The sequence below is a fragment of the Pseudovirgaria hyperparasitica genome (genome assembly GCF_010093815.1).
Source record: "Pseudovirgaria hyperparasitica strain CBS 121739 unplaced genomic scaffold EJ05scaffold_6, whole genome shotgun sequence".
Taxonomy (NCBI): Eukaryota; Fungi; Ascomycota; class Dothideomycetes; order Acrospermales; family Acrospermaceae; genus Pseudovirgaria; species Pseudovirgaria hyperparasitica.
The window spans coordinates 1,180,166-1,201,317 of record NW_022985554.1 but is presented as its reverse complement, the minus strand read 5'-3'; the positions used below and the strand labels follow the sequence as shown (position 1 = coordinate 1,201,317).

General features: G+C 49.5%; 8 protein-coding genes across 8 annotated transcripts; 2 read left to right on the top strand and 6 right to left on the bottom strand.

Annotated features, from left to right (window-relative positions):
* Positions 1-86: 86 nt before the first annotated feature.
* EJ05DRAFT_475451 (DNA mismatch repair protein MSH3) lies at positions 87-3,596 on the bottom strand. The gene has a single exon (XM_033743802.1). The coding sequence runs from the start codon at positions 3,545-3,547 to the stop codon at positions 146-148; it is 3,402 nt and encodes a 1,133-aa protein (XP_033601683.1). The 5' UTR covers positions 3,548-3,596; the 3' UTR covers positions 87-145.
* Positions 3,597-5,851: 2,255 nt separating this feature from the next.
* On the top strand, positions 5,852-8,492 carry EJ05DRAFT_499650 (uncharacterized protein; the record flags this gene model as incomplete). Its single annotated transcript, XM_033746877.1, has 2 exons — positions 5,852-6,084; positions 6,134-8,492. 2 exons carry the CDS (start codon positions 5,852-5,854, stop codon positions 8,490-8,492), a joined length of 2,592 nt encoding a protein of 863 aa, XP_033601682.1.
* A 124-nt stretch (positions 8,493-8,616) lies between these two features.
* EJ05DRAFT_531453 (mitochondrial succinate dehydrogenase subunit B) lies at positions 8,617-9,806 on the bottom strand (the record flags this gene model as incomplete). Its single annotated transcript, XM_033749028.1, has 3 exons — positions 8,617-9,136; positions 9,211-9,707; positions 9,761-9,806. The coding sequence occupies 3 exons, from the start codon at positions 9,804-9,806 to the stop codon at positions 8,813-8,815; spliced, it is 867 nt and encodes a 288-aa protein (XP_033601681.1). The 3' UTR covers positions 8,617-8,812.
* Positions 9,807-10,134: 328 nt separating this feature from the next.
* On the bottom strand, positions 10,135-12,186 carry EJ05DRAFT_510071 (DnaJ-domain-containing protein; the record flags this gene model as incomplete). Its single annotated transcript, XM_033748152.1, has 1 exon — positions 10,135-12,186. The coding sequence occupies one exon, from the start codon at positions 12,184-12,186 to the stop codon at positions 10,432-10,434; it is 1,755 nt and encodes a 584-aa protein (XP_033601680.1). The 3' UTR covers positions 10,135-10,431.
* Positions 12,187-14,182: 1,996 nt separating this feature from the next.
* Positions 14,183-15,610, bottom strand: EJ05DRAFT_475447 (uncharacterized protein). Its single transcript, XM_033743801.1, has 2 exons — positions 15,194-15,610; positions 14,183-14,961 (listed from the first exon to the last, which is right to left on the bottom strand). Exons 1-2 carry the CDS (start codon positions 15,258-15,260, stop codon positions 14,504-14,506), a joined length of 525 nt encoding a protein of 174 aa, XP_033601679.1. The 5' UTR covers positions 15,261-15,610; the 3' UTR covers positions 14,183-14,503.
* A 289-nt stretch (positions 15,611-15,899) lies between these two features.
* EJ05DRAFT_475446 (uncharacterized protein) lies at positions 15,900-17,546 on the bottom strand. Its single transcript, XM_033743800.1, has 2 exons — positions 17,125-17,546; positions 15,900-17,077 (listed from the first exon to the last, which is right to left on the bottom strand). The coding sequence occupies exons 1-2, from the start codon at positions 17,194-17,196 to the stop codon at positions 16,151-16,153; spliced, it is 999 nt and encodes a 332-aa protein (XP_033601678.1). The 5' UTR covers positions 17,197-17,546; the 3' UTR covers positions 15,900-16,150.
* Positions 16,963-19,616, top strand: EJ05DRAFT_510068 (N-terminal nucleophile aminohydrolase). Its single transcript, XM_033748151.1, has 5 exons — positions 16,963-17,438; positions 18,097-18,319; positions 18,382-18,437; positions 18,501-18,659; positions 18,719-19,616. The coding sequence occupies exons 1-5, from the start codon at positions 17,427-17,429 to the stop codon at positions 19,355-19,357; spliced, it is 1,089 nt and encodes a 362-aa protein (XP_033601677.1). The 5' UTR covers positions 16,963-17,426; the 3' UTR covers positions 19,358-19,616.
* EJ05DRAFT_337533 (uncharacterized protein) lies at positions 19,351-20,969 on the bottom strand. The gene has a single exon (XM_033740897.1). It carries the CDS (start codon positions 20,779-20,781, stop codon positions 19,633-19,635), a length of 1,149 nt encoding a protein of 382 aa, XP_033601676.1. The 5' UTR covers positions 20,782-20,969; the 3' UTR covers positions 19,351-19,632.
* Positions 20,970-21,152: the final 183 nt, after the last annotated feature.

The following is a 21,152-nucleotide window of genomic DNA, read 5'->3' as shown; positions in this document are numbered from 1 at the left end:
GGGCTTGTACGATAAAAGTATCACTCGCACGGGATGTCGATAGTGTATTCATGCAATGATGTATATTAAGGCCTTGCGGCTTGCATCATCCGATACATAAACGTGTGACATGGCGATGTTGCCCATTGGCCGGTATGCTCCATCTCTACAGCTCCTCTATACCCCTTACTAGCATGTCCACCGCATCCTCATCGCCCTCCTCCATCACCCTTGCTACAAGGTTCACAACATTGCCCACTAGGACTCCTCTCATCCTGCCCTCAAGCTCGCCACTCTTCTCCCTCGCAACCTCCAACACACTTCCCGGCACCCTCGCCAGTCTCGCTACATTAAGCCCATAACTGCGATGCGCGACGCCCTCGCCGACTTCATACAAGAATGTCACCTCACCTTCCGACTCCTCTACGCCTTCATTTTCGCGAAAGCGCATATGCACATTGCGCAGCTCGCCAGCGGGGAAGCGTTTTGTAGTATGGGCCAGAGTCTGGTAATGTGTGACAAACAAAGTGTAGCAGCCTATCTCGCGGACGACATACTCCAGTACGGCGCTGGCAATGGCAACGCCGTCATGCGTGCTCGTGCCGCGGCCCAATTCGTCCAGGAGGACCAGGCTGCGCGGGGTGGCAGTCTTGAGGATATCTGCGGTTTCGGAGAGCTCGACCATGAATGTGCTTTCGCCAGCGAGCATGTTGTCATGTGCGCCCATGCGGGTGAAGACGGCATCCAGGAGGGGTAGAGATGCTGAGGACGCAGGTACGTAGGAGCCGAGTTGGGCGAGTATGATTGTGAGGGCGACAGAGCGTACGTATGAACTCTTGCCGCCCATGTTTGGGCCGGTGAGAAGAAGGGCGCGGGGGGCGGTGTTGGGGTCATGCGAGAGGTGGATATCATTGGGAACGTAGGCGTCGAGGAGGAGGTGTTCGACCATGGGGTGGCGAGCGCCTTGAACCGCGATTGTTTGGGAGGTGGTAAAGGTAGGTTTCGTGTAGCCAGGTTGCGAGGCGACGGTGGCCAGGCTGAGGAGACAGTCGAGGTGGGCGAGGGCCTGTATGCAGTCGCGTAGAGATTGGTATCTAGTACTGATGTCGGTGAGGAGGGTCTTGAAAGCGGTGTCGCAGGCGGCGGCGAGCGATTCTTTGTGTTGGTCGCGTTCACGAATTTTTGCGATGACTGTGGGAGTGTGAAATCGCGATTTGGCTTTTGTGCCGCTAATCTTCTGCCAGGATGCTGGAACATTCTTTAATTCTTTGTTGTCGATTTCGATGAGATATTCGATGCCAGCGACGGTGGTGTAGTCGACACGTTTCTTCTTGATCTTCTCAGCAGCTTCGGCGCGATGGTGGTCGAGTTCGCTTTCTATGGTCGCAATTCCTAAGCGGTGAGCAACGATGTCTTCGGTGTCGTACTCGTCACGGAAGAAGTTATATTTGTCGTCGACTTTGGCGGCTTGAGGATTTATTCTTTCCAGATAGCCGACCACATCTTCAGAAATTTTGGGAAGAGCAGTGATGGCTTCATTCAAGACTGAAGACCTGAATCCAGCGGACTCAGGGCCTTTCACGCCAGCGTAGTGATTGCCTATAGCCTGTAAGGATTGCAGTACGTTCAGGAGTTCTGGGCGCGTGCACTTTTGGTAGTATATTCGAAGTAAAGATTTCTCAAGGTCTCCCTTGATACCACCTAGTACATGGTTCAGCTTATCAACAGGGATAGTGTGTTCTCCTTTCTTGAGTTCTTCCACTGCAGCTATGCGGTCTTCAAGCTGCAGCTTGTCGAGTAAAGGCCTGCCTACCCATTTGCGAAGCAATCGGTGACCGAACCTTGTTTTCGTGCGATTGATACACCAGAACAAACTGCCCTTCTCAGTATGATCAGTTTGATTCTGATAGATCTCCAGACTCGTAAGTGTGTTTCCATTCAGCAGCATATGTGATCGTGCACTGAATGGCTGGAAGTATTTAGTCAGGTCAAACACATGTTCGAGACCATACTCAGACATGTGCTTGATCATAGCTGACAAGCATATTGATACGAGCTCAGATAGCTGGTGTGCTTGATCGAGGACATGTGTGGCAGTTTCTGTGTTCGCAGAGTAACCTGCTTCCGTCTTCACTCTATCCGCATAGAAATTGGAGATATGACTGAAGGCTTCCGCAGCCATAGTCTTGTTCTTTGCAACTCTCTCTACGCGGGCCTGATCGCCAAACACGTTTGTCTTACTTCCCGACAGATGACTGACTAGCTTCTCCGTCGTTTTCGACATTTCTCCAACAATGAGAAATTCGCAAGGGGCGATATGCAAAAGGCGCGTCTCGATCTCACTCCGCATGAAGCCATCCTCGAAGTCATCGTATATAATATCGCCAGTCGCAGGCTGCACAGCAACTATGCCAACATGAACCTTCTCATCATCACCCCAACCTTTTGCGTTCGTTTCTGTCATGCAGAGCAGATATCCCGTGGCAGGGGCCTGGTCGCTAGGTGTGTTCAAAGATCCCTCCAGGCCCTCCACATCATCGATGTACGTGCCTTTTGTGTACAGATTGGTAAGTTTCCTGACAAACGGCGTGTTGCGGTTATCACCGACTGCCTTCAATGCAGCCGTTTCCAATTGCCTGACTACGCCGACCTTGTGTCCGGCTGCAACCAGTCGCTTGACATGGACGTGCAGTCTGTGAACGGGGATACTTGCAGACGCAAACTTTTCGAGATGTGCTTCTGATGGATGATCGTCGAATCGAAACTTGCCAGGTATACATACGATGCTCAGTTCTTTCGCTGCTATTCTAGCATCTTCACCGAAAAACCTGAATTTGTAACCAACCTCTACGACCAAAAGTGTATCCATATTGCTCTTTTTGAGTTCCACCACTTGTTTCTCCATAGGTGTAAGTGTCTTGGGCTTCTTTGTTGCAGCTAATCTCCTTCCTCTGCCTTTCAGTGCTGGGGTTTCTTCCTCGCCCTCCTCTTCCTCGCCCTCCTCAGCAGCGGCGGGGTCTTCAGTGCCGGTATGATTGCGTCGTCTGATCTCTGCCATAGCCTCTGGCCTACCCAGCTTCCTGACAAAGCGCTGGTGTAGGCGGTCCTTCTCTTGCTTCTTCTCCTCTGTATCCTGGTCGCTTTCGTTCTCATCGTGCAGAGGTGAGCTCGAGAAGAGGTATTTGGACGTTCGCCCCGAGACTTTCAACCCATTCGCATTCTTTTGTGTTGCAGAGCTGGAAGCAGTGCATCCATTGGTCATGGGGAGAGTCCCCGCCTCAAAGCTGTCATCAATGCTAGCAGATGCCATCAAAGGACGCTTCTTCTTCGATTGAGGTCGGGCTAGTGGTGAATGCTCTTCTCCATCCTCACGAGATCGCTTTGTGCCCGATGTTGAGCGCACAGAGTCTCCATGCTCTTTACTTACTGGTTTGTGTCCGCCACTGGTGGTAGCTTCCGGGGCAGGTGGTGAGGATTTCGGCGCTGATGACTTAGGTGTGAAGAAGCTTGAGATGGAAGCTTGCTTCTTCGCTTGCGTCGAGGGCAGAGGAGAGCTTTGGGGTGCCATTTGTTGAGGCCTGGGGTTGAGGCTGTGGCTTTAGCGGAGCAACGACAACTGCAGTACAGAAATATAGTGGAAAGCATAGATATGTGGCGCGAACGCGTAGACGCGTAAACGCGCCATCACGTGATTGGACAATTCTCAGGACAAAGCTACTTAGATGAGAAGGTGAATAATGCTGAGCGTTAGTCGAAGAAGTGTTTATGCTTTCTCAGCCATATACACCTGTGCTGTAACTATACTCAGCAGAGCAAATTAAGTTTACCTGCCTGACGTATTTTCAACACTGGGAGCACTGACTCCAATCCACTCCGCTGAACCTACCCGCCCGCTGCCGCTTGTGTTTCTCCCATAATCCCCACAGTTTATGGCGTCGCGTCATATCAGAAGTAGAGTGGGATAACATTCACTACATTCAACCACACTGATGGAATGTGAAGATCAAAGAATTCATGTAAATTGCCACATGAGTGCTGTGATCACACGATTGCAATAGACACCCATGCAGGTCTCGAAGAAAATTATTTATATTAGCTTCAGCGAGGGGTACAAGGTGCGACCCGGCGCATGGGACGGTATCAAGTGCCCTGTCAGAACAGCACTCTACGTTTAACAGAACTGTATCCCAACAGTAAGAGGGTATCTCCCATGTACAAATTCAAGGTCCCATCCCATCATACAGTAAAACGTTCAAGACCAGTGGCCAAGCAGAGTGTGTATCACTGGGCCTCCCGGACAGGCGGGAGCACTAAAGCCATCGCCTTCTCGTTTTCCTTCTTCAATTTGTGGGCCTTGTACTGCTTTGAGGCATGTAGACCAACGAGGAGGAATACGATTAGGGAGATGATAATGAAGACGACAATGACGCCTGGTTCGCGAGCTGCCCAATTCTTACGGCGGGCAAGCTTCTCGACGGCAGCTCTTGCTTCGTCGGAGCGGGCGAGGAGGGCAAAATTGACAGCGGCCATGATGCTTATTCTGAATGTTTGGACGTTGATGCGAGCGAAGTGGCTGATTGGTAGATTGTCTGTGGAATGCGAGTCAGGTCTGCCATGGTCGCAAATGAGACATGTTATATTCGTACTTACAGACTATCACGTTCTTCCAAGGTTGTCTCAAAGGAAGTCTGCTGAAGATTAGAAGAAGCCGAAGTCTGAGGGTGTTCTCGAAGAGGACAATTAATCGCAGGATTGAAAGTCTAACACCAGGTAATAAATTAATAGAGCTACCAGACTCTGGGTCGGGCTAAAGAGCTACAGCACCCGGTACCAGAGGAGAGACTGCTGGTGCTGGGCGCGCAATGAATGTGCGAGCAGTCCGAAGCACAATAGAGGCGGAGAACCATGGTCCGGGGGTGGATGGGATGGTTGTTCTGCTGAGGAGCACGGAGCAGAGATCGCCAACAAGCCATGCTTGGAAAGGCTTAATATTGTACTATGTATATTAGTCGCGGGCATCGCATCGCAGCGCATCACATCAGATGATGAGCTTGTGAAGCCAAGAAGCTCGTGCACAGTCACTAATTACTTTGCAGCTCTAGCCTTAAGCTTTGTGTCTCCTGTGGCGTTGACGGGTGGCTGACGGGTGGCACAGTAACAGTGGGAACTTATTACCGGGGCCCATTAATCAATTTGCTTGTTTTCACCTCCTAGAGAGAGCTTACTACAAAACAATACCACATTTCTTTGAACGTCAATTTCACGCACGAACCTACTGATGGCCAAGCATCGTTTCTATTCTTAAGGCATGTCCAGATCCAAGTCTCCCGATTTCACTGTCAACACCTGAGCGTTGGTCAATGTCTCCGAAGACGCGTTGTTCACGCCTCTCAATCTGTGCACAACGTATATTAGGTAGATCGACCACAGGGCTGAGCCCACGGATGATCTCAGAGAATAGAGACTGCCAATAGGCACAACACCAAGATTGTGCGAGACGTGATCATCATGCCGTCTCCCAAACACTGTCGTACAATCCTTTTCACTTTCGACTGAGCATAGCGATCTGAACGTAGAAGAAGCCGTTATGAGTGAGCACAAACACTGTAAGCGCTGAAGTGAATACCTGCTATGATTAGCGAGACAGGGGAATTCACTTCTACCAGTGTGAGCGCTGTGTGTGTTCCTTCCTTGTTCATGTAAACAATGCCCGGCAGCTTCGCCAGGTCGCCGACCTTGAAACACCTTCCATTGTCTTCCAACTCGATAGCAGCTCATTTTCCTTTTTCCACTCATTCGAGGCTCCCTCTCCTGATATCCCCCGTATGAGTATCGCATTCAGCCTCTGCATTATTTCAAGTGAGTTGTAAATATGTCGCTCGCAGGCGATGATCGTCACTCGTCCAGGGCACTCAAACGAGCTGCCCAAAAGATCGACAAGGCAAATGGGTACCTCGTCAAAGCTCATTACGTCGAAGCAGAAGGGCTTTACACAGAAGAAGTCTTAACGAGAACGTCACCAGGTCATGCTTGCGCTTTCATCGGTAGGGCCCTTGCCCATCTCCTGCTTGACTATCCGGAGTTGGCCGCAATGGATGCATACAGGTAGTCCGCAAGTCTTACATTAGAGTGTCGTACTGACATAGTAATGCAGAGCCATGCACGCTGCCAACATTGGCATGATTGACGAGCAGGAGAACTTGTGGAGAGATCAGATTGAGCACTTTCTCAAATACATGAACATAGCTGCAGATGTTAGAGAAGAGCCTTGGACCTTGCCCCCAACATGCTATATCGCTCGAGGGGAACTCCCATGGCTGAACACGAAACTCGGAAGCATCAGAATCTTTCTCTCGGAGGTCGATTTTCCAGACGACGTGGACATTCTAGTACAGAACTATTCCAATTTCTGCTACGGTCTCAAAATGAAAGCCCGGTACTTGTTAGCACTGTCGCTGTACCAGCTTGGTGGTGGTGCAGCTAAGTCTGCGCTCGACGTAATGGTGGATGCTCATGACGAGGCTACTTGCTCATCTGATGAGCGTGAACAATTATTCAGCTTAGAGTCTGAGATTTTCTCAAGTCTTGCCAAACAACAGAAAGAGGAGGCGTCCGCAGGGCTGAACTTGCAACGAAACACGTCTACTCCGTTGATAAACGAACTCATGGAAATGAAGTACACGAGGATACCCCGGTGTTTATATCCTTGGGACACTTACAACTATATCGAAACTACTGGAAAATTCAATGAAACGCTTAAGAAATTGAACAAATCTGCGCTCAATGGCAATAAGAATGTCAGCATTCGTGGTGAAAGCTTACAGGTGCTCAACCTCCATCTCTGTGCCGAAGACAATCTCACGGAAGAGGAGGAGCAAATATTCTGCGAGCGATCTACATGGATGGTCGGGTCTGTCAGCACGATTCTATATGGGAACGATCCCACATGTGAAGGCTGTTTCGCTAGTCTGACAGCATCGCGAGAGCTGCTTGAAAAAGCTTACAGAGACGCCCTTTGCGTCAATGATAAGCGAGATCCCACCTCGAGGTCACCAGGGCCTTCTATGTCTCCCGAGCCAACCGCTCCTCCCGTGGTTGTAGGAGTCACCGAAGTCTCCGAGGACGACGAGGCTTACCAAGATGACCAAGATGATTCGTTCACAACGATAGCTGAAGGATCATTTGAAGCACCAACACAACGCACAGTTCAAAGGCTTACAGTCGAACCATCAGAGGGATTCAGCGTCTGCGACAGTTGTATGGACGTACCTTTCTGCTGTAAAGATTGTTGGGCGGCAACCACTGACCTGCATCATGCGGATACCTGTGGCCTAAAGCTAGACGGGTGGATACGTGACACCACGTCCCCAAAGGAAATGGTTGGTGTACCAACTCCTCACGAGGCGCGTATGTCGTCCTTATTACTGCTCCGTATAATTGCTCAAACCAGTGGTACTAGGCAGCATCCTTTGGCACATGCCGGAGTACAGTTGCTTAATCTTAATTGCCAAGAAGCCCCGAGTCTATATCGACACTGTAACTTCACCCCAGCACCGTTGCACTATACCTTTCCAGACAAGTATAATTGTAAAAATCAAGCTCTCCGTTTCCCTGAAAGTCCTGGATCGACAGATCACCTTGCTCCATGGCATTTCGATCTCAACATTCGCAAACCCTTCGAGTTCCTGATGAAGATTGGCGGTGCCAAACTCGCGTTCGAAGTTAAAAACTATGACGGCTGGATGCTCAACACTATGCTTCTCAAGATCTGGGACAATATGGACACTACGATTGGTGCTCGCTTTAAGAAGCTCTACAATGATGACGGTTCCATCTGCTCACAACGACCGCTAGCGCGCTACAAATCTGTCGCTGAGTACGTGATGGGCGAGACACGGCAGCTAATCCCTGGCAGAATTTGGCAGGACGAGAATTTCCGCGAGAAGCAGCTCTGGGTAGGCAGCCTGTATCCGATCGCGAGCATACTACGAGTTGAAGGTCAAGGCAACCACGGACTGAAGGCAAATTGCGTGCTCTATGAGCGCAACGGACGTGTCGTCTGTCGATCTATTGGACGGAATAAGGACGACCGGAAAGACAGTGCGATGGCACACCCGATTAATACTGGTGATGTACTAGTCAGAGAATTCGTGATTCGACCGTGGATAGAGGAAAACGATGACTTGGACGACATACTTGATGATGCAAACACGAAGGCGTCGACAGATATCGATATGAGCGAGAGTAGAGATTTCACTGTGAGGACGCCTGCAACTGTGAACGAGAGGAGGCTTCAAAGTGTGGAGACGAGGTTGAGAAGGGTCATCAGTACGGAAAGATACTCGATCGATGCCGTCATGATGGATGCCCTCGAGGCCGAAGCAGCCCTGGCAGAGATGTCGGTCGTCGCACCCGACGAGGACATGCCTGACGTCGCTCCATTACCGCCTCCCAGCCGGGGGAGTCCTGAGCACGAACGTGGCAATACTTGTCATTGCATGTCTGGAGAATAGCAAGTCCGAGATAGGTCTGTGTTGTGCATGACGAAAGTGAAGGTGCTGGAAGTGTAAGCAGACAGCGATTCGTACGAGCATTATCGAATTGGGATAACTAGACAAACGGTGAGATCACCTGAACAATATTGGCACAATTATGGATTGTTGAATGCTGAATGTTGCTATGCTTTACATGCCTAGTTAAAACGCCACTTGCACAATCAAGCAGTGTCGCATGCTCGACTCCGAGCACAAAATATACATAAGAAAATCTCTCTGACCCATATACTCATGCAATCTTTCTACAACCCTACGCCTTTTAATCGTCCATGCGATGCTCAAGTGAACGCCATACTCTTCTTGATCTCCGCGATCGCCAAACCCGGATTCAGCCCCTTTGGACACACGCGCGAGCAGTTCAAGATTGTGTGACAGCGGTACAGGCTCATACTGTTGTTCAACGCATCCTGTCGCTCCTGCGTCTTCTCGTCACGGCTATCAGCAATCCACCGGTATGACTGTAGGAGAACGGCGGGACCGAGGTATTCTTCTTGATTCCACCAATACGACGGGCATGATGTGCTGCAGCAGGCGCAGAGAATGCATTCATAAAGACCGTCAAGCTTGCGGCGTTCGGCTTTGGATTGACGGTTCTCACGGCCCTGGTAAGTATTAGTACATTTGGATGACTACTAGAGGAGACACCAGAGGGAGGCTGGCTATTTAGGAGACATACATCTGGCGGCGGGGTGTCGCGCTGCAGGTACGGCTTGATTGAGCGGTATTGCTTGTAAAAGTTCGTCAAATCTGGCACTAGATCCTTGACCACATACATGTGTGGCAGTGGGTAGACGCGTGATTCCTGGGTTGTCTCGGTGGGAATACGACACAAACATGCCAGTGTATTCACGCCGTCAATGTTCATGGCGCAGCTACCACAGATACCCTCGCGGCACGAACGGCGGAAGGTGAGGGTAGGATCAAGTTCGTTTTTGATGCGGATCAGGGCGTCGAGCATCATGGGTCCGGTCTTGTTGAGATCCAGTGTGTAGGATTGCATCTTTGGCTTGCTGGTCGGCTCATCAGGATTCCAGCGATAAATGTGAAAGGTCTTGATTCTAGCATCTTTTTCGGGCGAAGGTTCTTTTGCGGTCGAGGTTTGTGATTCGGGGACGACAGGGCGGCTGGGAGAGACCGTGGCGAAGGTGCGTGTGAATACCGAGGTGGGTGCTGCTATGCGGCTGTTAGCATTGGCGAGTATAGTGACCTTGCGGGTGCGCACGTACCTGCGCGCCTGAGGGCAAGCCGTGATAGAGCTCGTGAGGTTGCCATTGTGTATGGTGGAGTGGAGAGGGAGAGGGGGTAAAGGTTGAAAAGGCGTTTTGAGGTCAAAACGGTCAGATGTGGCAGAGAGAGTGGTGATGCAGACACTCTTGCCCGTCTGCCGAGGGCGATCTGGCTGGCCAATCGTCGAGCAGATGACAACTTCGAAGAAGCGGAGCTTCCATTGGCCAGCCTTGGTGCTAGCGTCGATTTTCGGGGATAAAGAAGGCATCTCCACAGTTTCACGCTATTCCCGTGGTCGAGCGAGGGCTGGAGCACTAACTCACAAAATTGTGGCGTCTCTGTTCTTTCGGGACGGTCTCTGCATAACCTGAAAATTAACTACTATTATACATACTGACCTCCGACAGACAGACCCTCATCGGCGTACAAAGCCTAAGCGAAGGTCAACTGCCAACCATTCATTTCTCTGTGACGTAAACTTTTACGGTTCAGGTCATTAATTTTGCCTCCTCAAAAGACGATCTTCAAACCTGAATGAAAATAAGTGCCGCGACATATTCTCCTTGTCTACACTTGTGAGTCTCCTGATAGTCTACCATATCCACCATGGTTGGTTGGTCCCGTCCGTCTGTGACTGCTACATTGCTTCCTCTACATATACTGCGGCTGTTCAAAATTTTCCCTTTGTGTCATAATCCTTTCGGCGCTTAGGATTAACAAGTATCTCTCTTGCCATATTAATTTCCTTCATCCTCTCCGTTGCCTCCTCTTTCTTATCATGTGCTTTGTCCGGATGATTCGCCAACGCCAGCTTTTTATAAACTTTCCCGATCTCTTCTATACTCGCTGTCCTATGAATGCCAAGTACAGTGTAGGGATTGAATATATTACTCGAGGGTGGAGGGGGAGGAAGTAGTGGTGGCTGCCATGCAGGCGGAGGGTCTGGTTTTGCTTGTTGCTCGTACCGGTAGTGGTGCTGATACCGCTCATACTTCGGGAATCCACTAGAGCCATAATTTTTACCAGCTTGTGAATGACCGTAAGGAGGAGGAGGAGGAGGAGGAGGAGGAGGAGGAGGAGGTGGTGGTGGTGGTGGTGGTGCATAATGGCTGGACTCCTCGCTCTTGTCGTAATCGTAATGACGCCGTTGGTAGCGACTGCCCTCATACGGCCTGTCATCACCGAAAGTGCCTCTTCTCTCCTCCTTTTCATCTTGTCTGAACCAGTTCCTCCACTGTGTCTCGGCTGGAGCTTTCTTATGTTCCTTTCTGCTCCTGCCTCCAAATTGCGAGTACTGTTTATAATCCGCATTGTCATGAGCGGAGCCTCTTGCATTGCCATGGAACTGAGTGTGTTCAGCACAGCTGCTGTGTTTTTGTCGATCATATGCTTGCCGACTTTCTCCAAACAGTGGTGGTATCTCTGTATTTTTGTGAAAGAAGTCCTCGCCATTATCCTGTGTACCTTGCCTTGATTCCTGATCTGCGCCAATCCCCTTCTTTTTCTCTGCGAAGACATTATCACCAGGCTGCTTCTTGTCGGTCCGATTGATTTGTGACTGCCTCCTGATGTTCTCACGCTGTGTCTGACTTGGAAGAAAGCCTTTCTGTTCGCACATCTCCGCGTCCTGTACAAGTAGTTCGAACACATGGTCCAGACGCCTACTCGCCTTTGCCAGAATGCTGTAGAATATATCGTCATGTTCTTTCGACCTGTACTTGCTGCTGGGTCCAGAACAACAGTAATCCGGAAGAATGGTCTGCGATTTCATGAAAGCGTGTACTAGGGCATGCAGGTATGCTCCATACAGCTCCGGGGAACTTCCACTTATTTTCGCCGCATTGAGATATATGCTGATATCATTATTCTTGCTCGCATCGACCTTACAACAGTCGCCAGTACTGCTGAACCACGAAATGTGTACCCGGTGCAACAAAGAGCCACCAAACAGGGCATCGTCGAGGTCTTTGAACATCTTGAACACTATGTCTCGTCCGATCCTTTTTTCGTAGGCCCCTATGAAGCACTGTAGAGCTTCCACAGCCTTTGGTCTTGGTCGCCACCAGTTGGTGTGTCTGTCATCGCTGTATTCTGTCTTCAGACGGGATGGGCTCATGGGTCTGTAGATGTTCGGCTTTCTACTTGTGCCCGAATGAAGTGGCGAATCCTGCAGACTATTGATGTGTTCTTGTATGCATTTGTACTCGGTCCCTTCGTCTGCCTTCGCGCGGCGTTGCTGACCTTCAGCAAAGATATCAAACGGAGTCCATAAGTCGACAAGGGGACTCTTGGGGCTATCATAGGCCACCCTGTGCTCTTCTGCGGAGCCTTCGACAGAATCCTGCAGAGGTGTACCATTGACTTCAAAATCGTCGTCGTCAATGTCCATAGGATCCGGGACAAAGTCAGGTTCGCAGTACGACATGTTCCCAAATATGGTGACAATGATTACGGTAAGAAAGGACTTGATATTGTGAAGATTGATAAAGTGTTGGTAATAATATCTGGGCAGATGTCAGAGGTATCTCTCACGAATAACTTGTGCAGAGTTGCTGGGAATCGTGATTGTGGGCAGGCAGTCCTGTACTATGTACATGCAACAAAGGTCATTGCTCAGGCGGAACACACGTCATTGACATCCTACGGGCAGCTGAATCGGCCATCATTTCGTCAATAGAGTTTCAACTTTCCATTGTTCCCATTTACATTGGCTTCTTGAGTCTTATTTACTCACGTGTCATCTCGCCCTGGCAACTGGAAACATATCTCATACAGGAAAATTAGCGGAAATGGCTATAGAACTATATGTAATAACTGAAAATCATCAGAACATCTCAAGCCTGTCAGCTGCTAGAGCAAAGTCAGGGACCATAAAATTTTCATGGACGGTACTAAATTGCTCTCTGCTGTTACGAATATCTTTCCAGCCGCGAACTCTGACAGTTCATACTCATTGAGTGTTTCATAAAGTTACCCGCACATTGTATGCGATGCAACAATGCCTGTACAGTGAAAACCCTTGAGAACAGTCTATAATAAACCTATTGAAATGCTTGTCAATGCCACTATTCACCGAGGATGTGGGGCGCCAGCCTGCAACGTATCAGGTCAACCATTGTGCATCGTCTCACTACGTCACTATATGCAAGCATCACACTGTTTCTAGCAGTCAAATATCATATCGCTCTTTACCTGCTTCAAATTTGCATTCTCTCTTGTTGCGAGATAGCTCCCTTCAATCCGAGAAAGTAGAATCCTGCCTCCTGTAGCTTGTGCCTATCAGGAGCTTCGCTCGGTTTCATCTAGTCCCTCTTCAAGCTGCCCTCATCGTCTTATTGCTTAGAGCCTCCGAAGCCGCATTTACTGCAATGAAGCCTGCGCTATCTTCATCATTGATACTACCGTCATCGTTCGTGTCTGGATGAGGAGTATTATCTTGTGACAAGGTCTTCTGATTTCGCCATCCGTGACATCTCCGTATGTTCTCAGCACATTCAATGAGTTGAGAGTTGAGACGTGCCTTGAGGCATGCTTTAGACGTCTTCTGCCAACTAGGGACCGCGGATGAACTTTACCAACTTGTATATCCGATGATATCTGCGATTAACTTCATCGTCCTAACTCCCGTTCATGCGGTTTGTGATCCTACTGGGTAAGTATGGAATGCTTCCAGGAGGGATTAGTGTAGCAAAGCTCGGGGGCACGCACATCAATGTCCACACACCTTAGTCATTGTGATGGATCTGACCAGGCTAGGCCATTTGCTCGTTTGGTATTTTTTGGAGCTACCGCACCTATGTTGAGTTCGTATTCAAAATCACTCACTCGGTCACTGGCTATCACCATAGCCATGTATATTACATCGAATGGAACTGTATGTCTGTCCCTGATAAGTAGCAATACTCTTGTCAGTGTCTAACGTCACATAGTAAGCTTTGACGTATCTACGCAACACCTTGAGCCACTTTCCAGACCGAAAGAATTCACTGGCAAAGATTTTCCTGTAGCTATGTATTTCTTGTTATCATCTTCAGGCTCATGCTTTGACTGCTTTTCCGTCGCTTTGGATCGCCCAGTTGTCCCTTGATAGATTTAGATATGTGCTCTCAGGTATACTTTTCTATTCCTGATAGACTCTCCTGAACTTAACATAGCTACTCAAACTCCATACTTATACATCAATTATGTCTATATCTAAGATCGTCAAATAATATGACGTATAGAGACTGAAAGGATTCTCTTGATCGGGGCGTGTGTGTGAGACAAGCAATGTAGAGCCAGTATCAATAGCAAAAGCTGATTCGAGCCCGACGGATATAGCAACATCTTCAGTCCTTGCGCCTATTTCGCTCAGACAGTGCTTACTCTGGAACCGTACTGTCGACATGACGGTTTTGGCAGTGCGTGCGCAGACATCCGACTACACGTATATTTATCACTTTGACCTACGTCTAAGTCATCGACTACTGTGTCGCACAAAGTTGCTGCCAATACCAGAACGCTATCAGAAACTACGTCACCAACTTTATGATGACGACTCGCATGACTACCGGCGTGTACTACCCATAGTTACATGCACGAGGAGATAATAGCTGCGTATTGTACTTTTGTGACTGTAGAATCATAAACTCGGTCCTCCATGATCGACTTCTATGTAACACGCGTAACCGCAAGTCTATCTCTCATTCAGCGCATCGAGCCCCTATATTGCTCAATGCCAAGTTCAGGTTCGGCCCTTGCACCTAGTCATTCGGCAACTGAGGAACATCCTCCCCCTTTGCCTTATTCGGAAAATCAGTCGGCTTAATCTCCTGGAGCCCCTTCCGGCTCAAGCCCAGCGCACCCCCTTTCTCCTCCGTCTCCACCCACTGCTTCAGCTTGAACTCACCATTCTTCCCACTGTCCAGCGTATACTCAAAGATCCGATAGTCGGCATTCATGTAGTGCGACTGCGATACTGAGGTGCGAAGGAAAGCGGAGTGCGATACTACGGCGATGACCTTTTCAGGGCGCGAGTATAGAGCAGCAAGAGCAGCTTGGCCGCGTGCGAGAACGCCGGCTCGAGTGAAGACGTAGAGGTTGTCTGGTGGGTTTACCTTCTCGGGGTAGATGGGGTCGACAGAGGTGTAGTTGTACTCGGGGTATTCGGATTGTATGGTGGCGATGGGGGAGCCTGTGTCGCAGGGCTTGTCGGAGTTTTCTAGAGGCATATTAGTGTATGTGGAGTTTGAACGAAAGCTGTACCATTAAAGGTAGACGCGTGGCTTCAAGCCCAAAATCCACGACGTGCCCCGTGACATTACGACCATTCTTAGAGCTTGGAGGTCCTCAACCAAGCCCCCAGCTACTTTCGAAAAACGGTCTGGATAGCATAGTATTGAGACAAGCAGACGCAGATGACCACTAACGAAAGAACTAAGAAAAACACTCACCCTGCCACTTTGCATCCGGCAAGACCGGCACACCCTCATCAATTTTCCATCCCAAGCCCAACTTCATCGTTTGTAGTGTCCTTCTCATCGGACTAACAACAACAAGCTCGATATCCTTCGCAAGGGGCAGTCCTTGTAAACTCGTTTTCAACGCTTCGCATTGCTGCACACCTAGCTCCGATAGCGGCGGATCGTGGAGAGACCAATCTGAGATACCATCAATAAGTGATGATCATGAATGACCAAGCTTACGGCATGAGTTGCGCATGATTATTGGAAGTGTCACAGCTTACCCTGCGCGACATTATGCAATGCCTGGGCATGTCTAATCAGTATTAATGTAGGCGGCATTCTCTTGGACTTGAAGGTTTGCAGAGGAAATATATCAAGTTGGTGAATGACCAGAAGGATCAATGGTAGGAGGAGCCCTGATATGACGAGAAATCGGAAATGAGGTGATATGTTGTGGATCATCGTGATCACTCGAGGAGGATGACGATGATTGTGACTCGACGGCAGTTCGGCCGGGATGTCCGACGAAGGTTGCAGTGAATATGAGATACCGTCTTGACGTAGCATTGGTACTGATCTGCTTGGTGGAACATCTTGAATGACTATGGATATCTACGATGCACGGCTGCTGGAAAGAAAACTAAATTGCGTAATGGAAAAGGATAGTATTCACGCGAGGCTTAAAGGTTATTGAACCGTTTAGAATATTGCGGTATGCATGGAATAGAATATCCAGAAGGCTATCCTCATGAGAATATACTCTCGACAATGTCCTGTTCAGAATAATCCTGAATGCCAAATCGCCGCTTCGACGTCCGCCTCAACAACCAGTGTTCGATCTCCAACAAGTAAAACTCGATCTTTGGGTATAGTCATGCCAACAAAATCAAACAACAATTGATGTGCACCAACTGATCCCACAAACTTGCGTAGGACTATCAATATTTACATGATCATATCCTCGTCCATTCCGTGGATGCCGACGTAAGTACCTCGCTGTTGCTGGATCTCATACTCTCTCATGGCCGTATAGGCACCATATTGATTTTCCATATCCTGAACTCCCGGTTTGCCCCAAAGCCAGTCACCTGTGGGTTTGTTGTAGACTGGATCCACGGCTTGATTGTACCTGTTCGACTCTCGAAGAGAGCGAGATTCCTCGTCATAATCTCGTTTGGCGAGATACTCATAACCTGATTCCATGTACGGTTCTGCGCTTCGGCATCCCTGGTCAGCGGAGGTTGAGCCTGCAAGATTTTGTGCGGCAAGACCAGCCAGTGAGATCCCTATTCCGGAGTCCTCCTCCATCATTTGTTCGTTCTCAGACCACATCGATTGTTCATTGGCTTTCCTTTGCTTAACAAGTTCAGTATCCTCATATCTTTGCCTGGCCAAATGCTCTTCTTGCTGGAGTGTCGTGTCCGCTGGCACTCCCAGTTCTTGACTCTTGTTGTAGCTTGGAGGGGATATACGCCATAGTTCTAAAAGCCGCAGCTTTTGTCCGTCGTCCGCGTTCTGGAAAAGATTGATTTGAGAAGGAGACAGGGCAGTAGGATCAATGCTATTCCTGAGGAGAATTGCTACCAGCTCTGAGCTATCTACATGTATAGATGAAGGCTCGGAATGCGCCTTGGGAATAACATGAGCGGAATGAGTGTAATGCTGGGAAATGTACGTAATGGGTTGGGGCTCAAGAGGAACCGCCTGCGAAGAAACGGGTTTAGACTCCTGCTGCTCTACTTGAGGCTCATGAGCCTGGTGCTGGAGGCTGAGATTTCGTGAAAAGAGATTTGCTAGCTCATCCTGCTGCATTGTGTCTTGCATGGTGGTTGCGGTTGGGGGATTCACTAGGCCACTGGCTTGGGCACCGCACTGAGATGAGAATTAGTGACTATCATAAGTTGCGAAACTAGGCTTACGTGATTGCAAGTCTGGAGCTGTGAGAAAACTGCTGCTGTGTAGGCTACTGGAGTGTGATAGTTGCAAGACATGCAGAAGTGCGTTAGAACTGGCTGCATATATCCTGAACAGACGACTGTGGACGCCCGTGGTGGCTGAAACTATGGATTAATCGAGTGAGTATTCAATCGTTTGGTGTTTGGTAGGAATTTTTCCACCGCGCCACGAATCGTGGTGCAAGTAGACGCTGATCTATAAGATACGAGCGGTGTGCAAGACGGCGTGATTTGCCCCGCTTCTGGCAGATGAGGGACTTTACAAGATGTCGCAACCGGTAGGATAGCCTTCAAACACAGACGTACAGTTCCAACACCGTAAATTGGAAGCAAGACGCGGAGTGTTGAGGTTGTGCGGTTGGGGGTGCAAGAGGTTAAGTACCAAGCCAAGGAGGTATGATGTACCAGTCAGAGTTGATGCGGTCATGAGACGCCGACGCCCAAAAGGGGTGGAGCCTTCCAAAGCCCAGCGAGGCTCAGGGTGGCCCAGCGTGGCCCAACGTGAATGGACGTGAAACAGACGCTGCTCCACTAGCACTCAGTGCTTGCCAATAGATGTCCACTATCACGCACGCAAGAGGGTATCGCCAGCTCACGGCGTGGAGGCCATCCAGACAAGACATTGTGGAGTTTGGCACGAGCATTCGAAGGTGAAGGACGTGCAGCGCGTGCAATGCTTTTGAAAAGTCGCAGTATATTCTGGAGAAATGAGATTGGTGGTTGTATGCTTCACTAAGTGAAGCAGTATATTATCTACGCACTGCCACGAGGTTACTTATGATATTCTGCATTCTGCGAGACACCAGACAAAGCACGACTGGCGGTTCCATGCAGAACCATCCATGCATTTGTAGGACAGCTGTGTCCGATTAGATAAGATCCTGGAGATATCACGTGAGTAAAGCTACCTCCTCCTAAACCGGTCTAACGCGATAGCTCTCCGACGACGCGAATTCATCAACGCCTAGAGATCCAGCTCCAAGCTCGACATCGACGCTCAAGGCGATAATCCACCACTCTCGACTCAACAATACCAATTTGAACTTCTCAACCTCTGTAGAAGGTCCCATCTCGATCACCCAACTCTTTATCCGACGATCTCGGCTGTCAACCACAATAGAAGCCTTACCTCCGTCACCTCCATTGCTCAGCCAACATGGTAACACTTCCAACCTAACGATCTTTTCCTCAGAGGCTAAACCCTTCCAAAGACGTCCATAGGAACGGGCTATGACCTGACAAACTCCGTTTTCTCGCCTGATGGCCGCAACTTCCAAGTACAATCTCCCTCACTCTAGCTTCCATGAAGCTCCAACATCTATACTTACACAGTACACTAGGTTGAATACGCTGTTAAGGCTGTTGAGAACGGTGGCACTGCAATCGGTATAAGATGCAAGGATGGCGTCGTGCTTGCGCTCGAAAAGCTCGTCACCAGCAAGTTGCTCAAGCCCAACGCCAACAAGCGGATATCGACCATCGACCGCAACATGGGAGTCGTACGTTGCCCATCCTGTAAGAGATACGAAACATCAACCACTAACACATCGTCACTCAGGTCTCCTCTGGCCTTCTGCCCGATGCACGCCACTTTGTCTCACGCTCTCGGGAAGAAGCTGCCTCTTGGCGCCAAATGTACAAAGCGCCCATTCCGGTCTCTGCGCTCGCTGACCGCATGGGCCAATACACACAAGCGTACACACTGTTCTCGTCTGTACGACCATTCGGCGTGACGTCCATCATTGCCGGCTGGGACAGTGAGGCAGAGGTTGGTGTCGACGGACAAGTTGGCTCAGGCCCAAGTATAGGTGCGGGTGGCAAGCAGGACATTAAGAAGAAGGGTGGACCATATCTGTATATGATTGAGCCGAGCGGGATGTATTGGGCATACTACGGTGCGGCGACGGGCAAGGGACGGCAGAGTGCGAAGAGCGAGCTGGAGAAGCTTGATCTAGCGGCAGGAGAGCTGAGTCTGGAGCAGGGGATCAAGGAAGCGGCGAGAATCATCTACGTGGCGCACGAGGACAGCAAAGATAAAGAGTTTGAGCTGGAAATGTGCTGGGTGAGCTCGTTGGCTGGACCGACCAAGGGAAGATTTGAGGAGGTGCCGAAAGATCTGAGGGAGGAGGCAGAGAAGTTGGCTAAGAAGGCGATTGAGGGTGACGATGATGAAGACGAGGAGAAGATGGAGACTTGAGCGTGTACTCTGTACTGCTGTAGTTGAAGCATATCGGCGCGCGATGGAAAATGAATAGAGATCATAGCAAGCCTATTTAATTCGAAGCTTCGAAAAGACTCTTCTCGGTCAATCGTATGGAGCTACTATAACTTTCAGATTCATCGTGGAGCTTCGCTATCCCTATACTCAAATCACTTCTCGTTGCGATTGTGTCTCTTTGTTGATGTGTACTTCCGTGTAACAACCGAGACAAACCTCCTCTTGTAAGAATCACAGCAAAACCAAGCACACCCTCAATCCTCTATGAAGATCGCCAATGGCTCATTCAAGTTCAAGTTTGCGACCCACATGATGTGCCGCTGGCGATACACTTCCTTGTACACCCAGATAGCGTCCTTCATAGTCCATCCAGCAACCACGTATCCGATTGCCTGTTCGAACCTTCCTTTCAGAGCATCATACGCCGCTGTGAGCCGCGGGTCAATCTGATACTTCTTCAGCTGATACCGATGCGCTGCATCTGCGAATGTTGAAAACCGCACCCGCATCTTGAACGGTGATTCGCGTACGGCTGACTGCAGAATTTTGGTATCTTGGACGATATCATGACTTCGCTTCAGGTGACGAAGTTCTGACGGGGTTGTAGACTTATTAAGCACGTTGAATGCCCAGAGCGGCTTGAGCCATTCTTCCGTCACCTCGAAGCGCATGGGGCATTCGACAACGTGCCAGGACACGACCAAGGAGCGCAGACTGGGCATAAGCCGGGCAGTGTCAGCGCAGAGAACCTCCCATTTCTCGTCGTGTTTATTCTTGTATACGCAATCGCGGGGATGTTGAGGCTCGCCGTAGGATATGTGCTTGACCTCGATATTCCGGATGGCGGAGAGACGCTCGGTAGAGACGTGAGTCAGAAAAGACCGGAGACGCTTGCTGGTGTCGAATACGAAGGTGGTGTTAACGTAGTGGAAATGTATAGTCTCTTCGTAGAGCTGACGGCTGACAAGGAACAGCGCACCGATTGAGCTGGACCATTTTGTATCGTGATACTGGCTTCTGATCTTGTGACAGCTTTTGAAGAGCGGACGAGTGATGTGTACTGTTGATTGTGCTGATGGCTTCTTCGGTGAATAGACCACTTTCCTTGAGTCCGCCGTCGGGCTCACGAAGATGAACGTTTGATTGGACTTGCGAGGGAGCGGGTTCTTTCGTGTTGTGCGTTTTGGAACCGTGTGTAGCTCGACACGAGAACGCTTCTGAAAGTAATAGCCATAAATCTGGTTCCGCACTTCTCCAGGTAGGTCGGAGAATCCAACTTGCTTGCGTGGCTTGCTTGGTACGGTCAGTAGTGGTGGTTTGTTGTTCCGACGCGGTAAGATGACACACTCAGTTTTTGTTTTGCGGGCTTCCGCTTGGTTAGAGGCAATTTTGGGGGGAGGCATGATGAAATGCTACTAGGAGGCAAATTCGACTGCTTAGGAGATTCGGTATTTGTGGTGGAGGATGGGTGTGCAAGTAGACCCTGTAGGAGAGATTAAATAGCGCTGTACCAGAATTGAGCTGTTCGAGACTCAGCTGAAACTGGGGAAAAGCTATTGAGAAGAGTGTCAATAGCACACAAGTAGAAAGCACGACCCCGCCCGTGAATAGATTTTACATATAGCGCACTTTCGCGTGTACATTTCTGGGGGTTGGTTACCAACCACCTCATTCTATTCAGCTGATGGCATCATGGCAATGGCAATGCAAAGTAAATGGTTGTGACATATCTTACATATTATGCAGAAGCAGTCATATTGCTCAAACCACAGAA

Coding starts and splice junctions, on each gene's coding strand:
- EJ05DRAFT_475451 (XM_033743802.1), bottom strand. CDS start 3,547: ATGGCACCCCAAAGCTCTCCTCTGCCCTCGACGCAAGCGAAGAAGCAA.
- EJ05DRAFT_475447 (XM_033743801.1), bottom strand. CDS start 15,260: ATGAAGTTGGGCTTGGGATGGAAAATTGATGAGGGTGTGCCGGTCTTG. Junction 14,962..15,193: donor GCCGGATGCAAAGTGGCAGG/GTGAGTGTTTTT, acceptor ATATGCCTCTAG/AAAACTCCGACAAGCCCTGC.
- EJ05DRAFT_475446 (XM_033743800.1), bottom strand. CDS start 17,196: ATGTCTTGCAACTATCACACTCCAGTAGCCTACACAGCAGCAGTTTTC. Junction 17,078..17,124: donor AGCTCCAGACTTGCAATCAC/GTAAGCCTAGTT, acceptor TTCTCATCTCAG/TGCGGTGCCCAAGCCAGTGG.
- EJ05DRAFT_510068 (XM_033748151.1), top strand. Junction 18,438..18,500: donor CTGATGGCCGCAACTTCCAA/GTACAATCTCCC, acceptor ACAGTACACTAG/GTTGAATACGCTGTTAAGGC. Junction 18,660..18,718: donor TCGACCGCAACATGGGAGTC/GTACGTTGCCCA, acceptor ATCGTCACTCAG/GTCTCCTCTGGCCTTCTGCC.
- EJ05DRAFT_337533 (XM_033740897.1), bottom strand. CDS start 20,781: ATGCCTCCCCCCAAAATTGCCTCTAACCAAGCGGAAGCCCGCAAAACA.